Genomic DNA, 9,020 nt, shown 5'->3' with positions numbered 1-9,020 from the left:
GCACTGATTGGCTGCGAGGCCCTGTTATTTGCATGCGCGCGGGGCAGGACGGGAAGGGCCGTGGTTTGAAGCGCGCGGCGGCGGCAGCACGGGCGCCATGGCGGGGCCGGGCGGGGAGGAAGAGGAGGAGCGGTACCGGCGGTGAGCGACGGGGACGGGGACGGGGACGGGGACGGGGGGGTCGGTCGGTCGGTCGGTGGGCCCGAGGGCGGATGGGGCGCGGGCGGTCGGTCCCGGTGCTGACGGTGGCTCTCGCAGGCTGGTGAGCGACGCCAAGGCCGCGGCGGGCGGCGGGGAGCTGGAGGAGGCCCTGCGGCTGTTCCGGCTGGCGGCCGCCATCCGCCCCAGCGAGAAGCTGCAGGGCCGCATCCAGCGGGTGGCGGAGGCGCTGGCGGCAGCGGCGGCGGAGGATGATGATGACGACGAAGAGGAAGGCTTCGTGAACGTCTGCGGCAGCGGCCTGCTGCTCTACGGGGAGGTGCACGAGAAGCTCTTCCAGCACCAGCGCGAAGGCGTCGCCTTCCTCTACCGCCTGCACCGGGAGGGCAGGCCCGGCGGCATCCTGGCCGACGACATGGGCCTGGGCAAGACGGTGCAGGTCATCGCCTTCCTCTCGGGCATGTTCGACGGCGAGCTCCTGCAGCACGTCCTGCTGGTGGTGCCCACCACCCTGGTCAGCACCTGGCTGGCCGAGTTCGCCCGCTGGACCCCCGGCGTGCGCGTCAAGGAGTTCTACGGCAACAGCAAGACGGAGCGCACCAGGAACCTGGAGAAGGTGCAGAGGAGGAACGGCGTCGTCATCACCACCTACCAGATGCTCATCAACAACTGGAAGCAGCTCGCCAGCAGCAACGAGCAGGAGTTTGTCTGGGACTACATCATTCTTGACGAAGCACATAAAATCAAGAGCCCGTCCACCAAAACGACCAAGAGCGTACACGCCATTCCTGCAAAGCATCGCCTCCTCCTGACGGGCACCCCAGTGCAGAACAACCTGCGGGAGATGTGGTCCTTGTTCGACTTCGCCTGCCAGGGCACACTCCTGGGAACGGCCAAAACTTTCAGAATGGAATATGAGAACCCTATTACTAGGGCAAGGGAGAAGGACGCAACTCTAGGTGAGAAAGCACTGGGGCTAAAGATATCTGAGAATCTAATGACAATTATAAAGCCGTACTTCCTCAGAAGAACCAAAGAAGATATCAAAAACAAACCTGGAAAACCAGATGCTCCCCTTCCTGAGGATCCAAGTGAGAATCGTGCTCCTGTCATGCCATCTCTCACCAGGAAAAATGACTTTGTTGTGTGGGTGTACTTGGCGCCAGTGCAGGAAGAAATCTACAGGAACTTTCTCTCCCTGGACCATGTGAAAGAGGTGCTGCTGACAACCCGGTCGCCTCTGGCTGAGCTGACTGTCTTGAAGAAGCTGTGTGACCACCCCAGGATTCTGTCTGCAAGAGCCTGTGTCCAGCTGGGCCTGGAAGAGCAGGAATACTCTGAGGCGGACCGTGGGAGTGATGCAGATCCACTTCCAGGTGCTAATAAAATAGATCATCTCTCTGATGAGACTCTGATTCAGGAGTCTGGGAAAATGATGTTCCTTGTAGGACTTCTAGAAAGACTGCGAGAGGAGGGACACCAAACCCTGGTGTTCTCGCAGTCGAGGAAGATGCTGGATATCATCGAGCACGTCTTGTCTCGCAGACAGTTCAAGATCATGCGTATTGACGGAACGGTGACCCACCTGACAGAACGTGAGAAGCGCGTTAACGCCTTCCAGAGGAACAAGCACTACTCTGTCTTCCTGCTCACTACCCAGGTTGGTGGCGTTGGTTTAACCCTCACAGCAGCCAGCCGAGTGGTGATCTTCGACCCCAGCTGGAATCCAGCCACAGATGCCCAGGCTGTAGACAGAGCTTATAGAATTGGGCAAAAAGAGAACGTAGTAATTTATAGACTGGTCACCTGCGGTACAGTGGAAGAGAAAATATACAGGCGACAAATATTTAAGGATTCGTTAATAAGACAGACCACTGGTGACAAGAAGAATCCGTTTAGGTATTTCTCTAAACAGGAACTAAGGGAGCTTTTCACATTAGAAGACACTCGGACATCTGCAACGCAGCTCCAGCTGCAGTCTCTGCACGCCACCCAGAGAAAGACGGACCTGCAGCTGGATGAACACATCGCCTATTTGCACTCGCTGGAAATGTTTGGCATTTCTGACCATGACTTGATATATACGAAGGAGATGGCTCACGAGGAGCAGGTGGAGACTGAAGAAGCCCATCGGTACATCCAGCAGAGGGTACAGAAAGCCCATGAGCTGGTTCAGTTGGAATCTCAGCTCAGAGACCAGCGGATGGGGGGGATCAGAAATGCTTGTGAAGAGACGTCGCAAAGGCCACCTCAATGGGTTTCCCAGCCAAAGAAGCTGTCTCCAGGGCTGAACAACGTGGCTCGCTTTGTTTCACCACCAGTAGCTGATAAATATGAAAATGACCAAGTTATTGATCTTACAGAGGACAGGGAGGCCCAGGTTCTTAATGTCAGCTCCAAAATGACAAGTCTGACCATTGGTGACTTGGATGAAGAGAAACTGGCACAAGACGTGTCCAGGATGGATACAGAGCTGCTCAACACCAGCAAGACAGTGAAACAGTCCGATACAGAAGAATCTAAGCAAAATCTTGAATCAAGCATTATACCCTCATCACCTGAACTTCATCCACCCCTTATGGGTGAGATAGAGAGTGAGAGTCTTGAACAGAAACAGTGTTCCCCTGTAAATTCAGACAGCGGGACTGAGGCAGGGAACAGCCTCTCTGGGCATCGTTGGCATTCCTTTAATGAGTCTGGTATGGCTGATGAGCCCAAAAGGTTAAGAGATGCAGAAATGTCAGATCAGGTACCTGACCCACATACTGCCTTGGGGACAGGGAATAATGTTCCTGAGCTATCTTTGGCTGCCGTGGTGCCAAATTTATCAAATGTTACACCAGAAATCCATGGTAGGCTCCAGAAATCTCACATGTTGGAAGCCAGCTTGGAGGATATGTCTGTGCTTTCTCTCCAGGATCAAGCTGACTTCAATCTGGTCTTGGAAGAATCTGAAGATGGATGCCAAGATGCCTCAAATGGGGAAAGATCACTGCAGCACCCAGAAAAGGAGGGCTTCCAACTAGACGCAGAAAGCTTTTGTAAGTCTTCAACAAAAAAGTCTCCAATAAAAGCTTGGGTAAGTGAGCAGGGGGACTGTGGAGAACCCTGCCACACAGCTGAAGAGCCTCTTCGCCTCCTGCAAGAGAGTGAAGCATCCGAGGAAAACAGTGGTGTCTTTGCTTCCAGTAGAAAGAAAAACCCAAGAAGAATAGTTTCTGATAGCGAGGATGAAGACCATTCCATTATCATCATGGAGGAAAACCAGTCTGACAAAAGGCCCTCTCCCCTCACCAGCCCTCTGCAGCAGTTTCTGGAAGGAATGAGTACATCCACTCCGAAGGGTGAGAGAAGGGTAGCAACAACCATCTTTTCTCCCCAACTGACTAACAATGGTAACAGGTCTACTGCTTCCAGGCGATCTCTGATCAACAAGGTAGTAGATGAGGTTGAGGATATTGGAGAAATCATGGGAACCACTGATGAAGAAGAAGATGAAGACAGCGATGAGGAACAAGATGACCTTGTGGAAGAAGAAGCTGAGGAGTGTAGCGGGGAGTCTGCTGAGCCTGAAGAAGAACCTGCTGGAGAAACACTTGATACAGCTGAAGAATCCTTCCATCTGGAGAGCATGGCCTCTGAGCAGTCTGAAGCAGATGAGACGGAGTCATCTCAGGAGGAGTCCACTGGTGACGCTGAGCTTCAGTCAGGTGAGCAAATAGACTGCTTCACCCAGGAAAGCGTCTCTGACAAAAAGGTTGCTCAGGGTTCCTCTCCTGCTGTGGGCAATTACAATTCCTTGGTGGACAGTGGGAAGAAACTTAAGGATGCTGGAAAGCTCCAGGAGGCATTGAACTGCTTCCTGCAAGCTCTTGACATAAAAAGTGGAGATCCTGAAGTTATGCTTATGACCTTAAACTTGTACAGAGAGCTAGCCCAGAAATGAGCTGCGTGTGCCTTCATTAAGTACAGTCGTTACTTTTCCTCATTCAATGTTTATCTGAACTATGTCACTGTCACTTTTCGGACTAGCCTAGGGCTGACGGCTGTGATACACACAGCTTCCAGGGGGACTGAGCAAACACCGTATCTCCTCCTGCGTGAGGAAACAGCCTGAGAATCTAATTGTCAGGTGCTGGGGAGGGGACCTCACCGTGGACGCGGTTCACAAAAATGGAAACAGTTGGTGTTCCTGTCTGATTTGTTAGTAAAATAATCTTCTTCATATCCAACCTCTCTCCAAGCTTGCAGCCCTGGTGTCGCCTTCCTGCTCGTCGCACTCTGTCACTGCCTCTCCCCTGAGAGGATGATGAGGGTGCGGTTCCAGGGCAGCTTCGCGCAGTCTGAGCTCAAGCTGCTATAGTTCCTCCCTCCTTGCCTTGAAATGAGCTGCTGTGGCTGCTGAATGGCACCCACCATTGGGGCAAACCGGCTGCGGGTGCAAGGGAGAGAACAGAACTACAGCAGCCCGGGTTTAGGCTGCTCTGAGAATGCATTTGCTGTGGAGGAGGGGAAAAAACCAAAGGGTTGTAGCCCCTCCAAGCGCTGGAGGCCAAACCGCCTGCCTGGGGCCGGGTCCAACACCGACTGCGGCACCGCAGGAACCCCTCTGCCCCGATCCCTGCCAGGCTGGGGTTGCTGCACAGGGGTGTGCAGGTGGGAGGCTGCAGAAGGACTGGAACAGCAATTAGACCTTGATTGCTGCAAGGGGCTGCACACCTCAAACTTTTGCTATCATTGGAGGAGTCTCTACTCTGACCTTGTTGCCCCCTGCTTTATTTCCCTCAGAGCAGTTGTGGTGGGTTGACCCCTGGCTGGATGCCCAGTGCCCACCAAAGCTGCTCCATCACCCCCCTCCTCAGCTGGACGGGGAAGAAAAAATACAAAAGGCTCCTGGGTCGAGGTAAGGACAGGGAACTCAGCAATTACATTCCTGGCCAAAAATTAATTGAATTTATTACCCATCAAGTCAGAGGACTATATTGAGAAATAAAAACTAGATGTTAAAACACCTTCCCCCCACCCCTCCCTTCTTCCCGGGCTCAACTTCACTCCTGATTTTCTCTGCCTCCTCCTCCCGAGCGGCACAGGGGGATGTGGGTTGTGGTCAGTTCATCACACAGTCTCTGCCAGGAGCTTGATCCAGCATGGGCTTCCCACGGACTCAGGGCTGCAGGGGAATCTCTGCTCTGGTGCCTGGAGCACCTCCTCCCCCTCCTTCTTCACTGACCTTGGTGTCTGCAGAGCTGTTGCTCTCGGGTATTATCACTCCTCTCTCCTGCTACAGTTTCCACAGCAGGTTTTTTATCCCCTCCCCCTTCTTAAAGATACTATCCCAGAGGCACTATCACTGTCACTGCTGGGCTCGGCCTTGGCCAGCAGTGGGACCTTCTTGGAGCTGGCTGGCATTGGATCTGTCGGACATGGGGGAAGGTTCTAGCAGCTTCTCAGACACCCGCTTTATCCCCCCCGTTATCCAGATCTTGCCACACAACGCCATTCAGTAGCACAGTCCAAAGCCTGTTCTTGCACAAAGGCAGCAGGAGGGGGAAATACTGGTTTTAAAGCTTTGAGCTGCTTTTCCTCTGGTGAGGAAGTCTTCCCACCCTCATCCCACATGCAGCTGAGCTGGGGTACATTAACTATTTCTCTCTGGCACTGTTGGTGCAATGATGCAGGTCTGCAGTTCAGAACCAAGGTTAAAATCAGAACTGGCGTTTAGCCCTGCTCTGCCTCACCCCTCTGCCACCTTCACTGGGATCAACACGGCCTGGGTACAGTCACCACTATCTCCTGTACGGTCTTTCCTTGTGACCATACGGCAGTGAATTTTGGTGCTTCCTCATGCCACGTGCATGTTTGGTGCCTACCAAGTTTGCCCTCTGTCTTACAGCCTGACAGCGAGGGACACTGTCACACCTTGCTGCGTTTTGACGCTTTGGGAGAGGAAACTGCTCTGCTGGATTTGAACCCTTTGTGCTAGGGGACATGACAAGCACAAACAATAATCCTGTTGCAAGAGGAGACGTGCCAATGTGCTAATAGGTAGAACAAAGCTCTGGTAGCCTGGAAACAAGTGGTTTATTAATAGAGCATCCCTTAAATGAGGCCACATCTGCTCTCATACTGCAGAAGGGCCTGTCTGCCTTTCATAACAAAATATTAATGAACTAGAGCTCTGCAATCATTTGTTGGCACCTCCGAGCCTTCCATTCTCTTGACAAAACAAACACCCCAAAAAGAGAGGGAGGAAAAAGACCTGCCCTGGTTTTGGTCTCACCTCTTCCTTGTAGGTGATCTTAGGAAAGGCCTTTTTTTCTCTTTGGCGTTTCCTCCCCATCTCGGAGCGCTCCGGCACCGCACACCTGCAAACAAAGCCGGGGTCTGCTGCTGGAGGTGTGCTTGGTTTGAGCGCCAGGATGATCATTGCTAAGATGCAGAGCTGTCTCACTCACACCACTCAGGCTGTCCTTCAGGGAGCTGTACCAGCAGGACGAGGCACAGCCCGCCAGGCTTGAGACATGCACTGCACACAGCAGCAGGGAACGCAGGAAGCAACAAGCGTTTAGTGACTTTTCTCTCATTCAAGCCTAAGTAACACAATTTTTTGAGTGGGTAAGATGTAGCTTTAAGGATGGGTAACTTCATATTCAGAAGGACTCCCTCCCCCAGCTCCCCTTCCCCACCACTGCTCACCAGGGCACCTCCAGCCTGGCCTGACCCTCACCTCTGCTGGGAAACCACAAGAACGAGCCGCTTGCCCGGGGCAGTGACCTCGAGCTGTGGCATCACCCACCCTCCACCAAAGGGACTGTCCTTCCATTCCCAGTCTGAGCTCGAGCAGAAACCGCAGCATGGGAGCTGTTTGCATCTTCACCACAGGGATGGGGATAAAGAGAGAGGCCCTGGGGAACCCTTTTTTCCTTTTCTGCATCATTTACATTTGCAGGTAAAAGCCTGAGCACCTTATTCAGGGGGACAGATCATTGTCTCCACGACAGGAAAAGCAGGGGGCTGGCTGCCAGACAGAGCAGATTTCAACAACTGCAAAAATCTCTCATTTCCCCAGGGAATGCTTTACCTCTCTAGGCAGGGCCCTGTTCTCTGCCAGCTGTAATCTGTGTGTCCTGCCACGACGGCAGCAACGGCCAGCTGCCTCCAAGCCATGCCACTGCTTATGACCCACTTGCTCCAAGGTCAAGGTGTCTGGGAAGCTCTCAGGATTCAAGCAGTCAACAGGGTAATGGTCATTCGTCTTTTATTTTCTGCCTTCCACCATGATAATGTGGTACCCGAACTTTGTTTTGACAGGAGGGTCTGTATACACGGGCTTGTCCATGCTGCTCACGGGCAAGGCAAACGCTGCGTCCTGGAAAGGTCCCACCATGGAGCCTCTGGTCATCCAGCCCAGGTCTCCCTGGAGAAGGAACCATCAGGGTTAAGCTTTGAGAACCTCCCTGCACCAGTGTTTGCCCACCCGTCTGGGAACGCTGTGGGTGCTGTGCTGAAAGCCACTGAAACAAGCTTTTCAAAGGCACCTATAGGAAGGAATCCCCAGCAGCAGTCTCCATCAGCCGTGGTGGCCAGCAGCAGACCAGGTTCCCCTGAAAAGCCACTGTCCCCAGCCTGGCCACGCTCTCTTCCCCTGAGGACACAGCACCTACCCCTTGCCGGGCCTTGTCCTCGCTGTACTGTGAGGCGACCTCGCTGAACCGCAGGCCGGACTTCAGCTTTTCCATGGCCTCCATGGCTTTGCTATGCTTCTCGCAAAGGATGTGCCGGACCTGGGAGGGGGCAGCGGAGCAGGGTCATGGCTGTGGTGGGTCGGGGGAGGGGCAAGGAGACCCCCCTGCCATCCTCTGTGGGACCCTGCCCGGCCCTGCTGCACCCGAAAGACCCTGCCCAGACCTCGCCGCCCCCCGGGGGTCCCTGCCCGGCCCCATCGCCCCCCCAAGTGTCGCTGCTTGGCCCCCGCCGTCCCTCTGGGGGTCTCTGCCCGGCTCCCGCCGCCCCCCGGGCTCACCTTCACGGCGCTGCCGCCTCCCTTCGGGCCCTGGGCTTTGCCCTCGCTGCTGCTGCCGCCGCTGTCGCCACCTGTGAAAGCGGCGCCATGAGACGGGCCCGGCCCTCGTCGGCCCCGGGAGCCCGGCCGAGCCGTTCCCCGACGCCCCCGGGAGTCCGGCCGTCTTCCCCCAGCCCCCGCCGCCCCCCGGTTCCGCCGCCCCGGCCCCGCTCACCCTTGCCCGCCTTGCCGCCGCCTTTCCCTTTGGGAGCCATCTTGCCGCCGTCAGCCCGCGCCGAGGCCCCCCAGGGCTGCCCGCGGCGCGCCGGGCTGGGGCTGCCCCTGCCCCCGCCGTCGTCTCTCCGCCCGGCGCGCCGCGGCCACCCCAGCCCCGGCCCTCGCCGCAGGACCCCGGCCGGGCCCGAGGGGCTCCCCCGGCCTGGGCGCGGCCTCCGCTACCGGCGGCTGCGGGACCCGCCCCGGCCGGGCCCTGCGACCACCGCGGGCCGTCCCCAGCGCCCGCCGCCCTCCCCAGCGCCCACCCAGCTCCCAGGGCTGTCCCCAGCTCCGACCCAGCACCAGGGCTGTCCCCGGCACCCACCCTGCCCGCCCCCAGAACCCCCCACGGGCCGTCCCAGCACCCACCCGGAGCTGCCCCTGGCACCCACCCAGCACCCTGGGCTGTCCCCAGCGCCCACCCCGGCCTGTCCCTGGCACCCAGGGCTGCCCCCAGCCCCCCATCCCAAGCCCCCACCCCGGGCCGTCCCCGACCCCCCGCAGCGTCCCTGCGCTCACCCAGAGCCACTGGGGACACACGAGACGCTGTCAGGGGCCCCGGCAGATGGGGCTGCGTGGGCCC

The 9,020-nt window shown here is 56.6% G+C and overlaps 2 protein-coding genes across 3 annotated transcripts; one reads left to right on the top strand and one right to left on the bottom strand.

The window, feature by feature from the left end:
- Positions 1 to 97: 97 nt before the first annotated feature.
- Positions 98 to 4,377, top strand: ERCC6L (ERCC excision repair 6 like, spindle assembly checkpoint helicase). Its single transcript, XM_074148153.1, has 2 exons — positions 98 to 141; positions 259 to 4,377. The coding sequence occupies exons 1-2, from the start codon at positions 98 to 100 to the stop codon at positions 4,103 to 4,105; spliced, it is 3,891 nt and encodes a 1,296-aa protein (XP_074004254.1). The 3' UTR covers positions 4,106 to 4,377.
- A 717-nt stretch (positions 4,378 to 5,094) lies between these two features.
- PIN4 (peptidylprolyl cis/trans isomerase, NIMA-interacting 4) lies at positions 5,095 to 8,452 on the bottom strand. 2 transcript variants are annotated; one of them, XR_012463263.1, is made up of 5 exons: positions 8,397 to 8,452; positions 8,183 to 8,253; positions 7,824 to 7,943; positions 7,241 to 7,576; positions 6,223 to 6,524 (listed from the first exon to the last, which is right to left on the bottom strand). XR_012463263.1 is itself a non-coding variant. In XM_074148044.1 (4 exons), the coding sequence occupies exons 1-4, from the start codon at positions 8,434 to 8,436 to the stop codon at positions 7,418 to 7,420; spliced, it is 390 nt and encodes a 129-aa protein (XP_074004145.1). In that variant the 5' UTR covers positions 8,437 to 8,452; the 3' UTR covers positions 5,095 to 7,417. The 2 variants fall into 2 exon arrangements, 1 of the variants encoding a protein (XP_074004145.1); XM_074148044.1 differs by having other exon boundaries at positions 5,095 to 7,576.
- Positions 8,453 to 9,020: the final 568 nt, after the last annotated feature.

Source organism: Numenius arquata, chromosome 5, assembly GCF_964106895.1.
Source record: "Numenius arquata chromosome 5, bNumArq3.hap1.1, whole genome shotgun sequence".
Lineage (NCBI taxonomy): Eukaryota > Metazoa > Chordata > Aves > Charadriiformes > Scolopacidae > Numenius > Numenius arquata.
The sequence above is the reverse complement of the archived record's forward strand: the minus strand, read 5'-3'. Positions and strand labels throughout refer to the sequence as shown.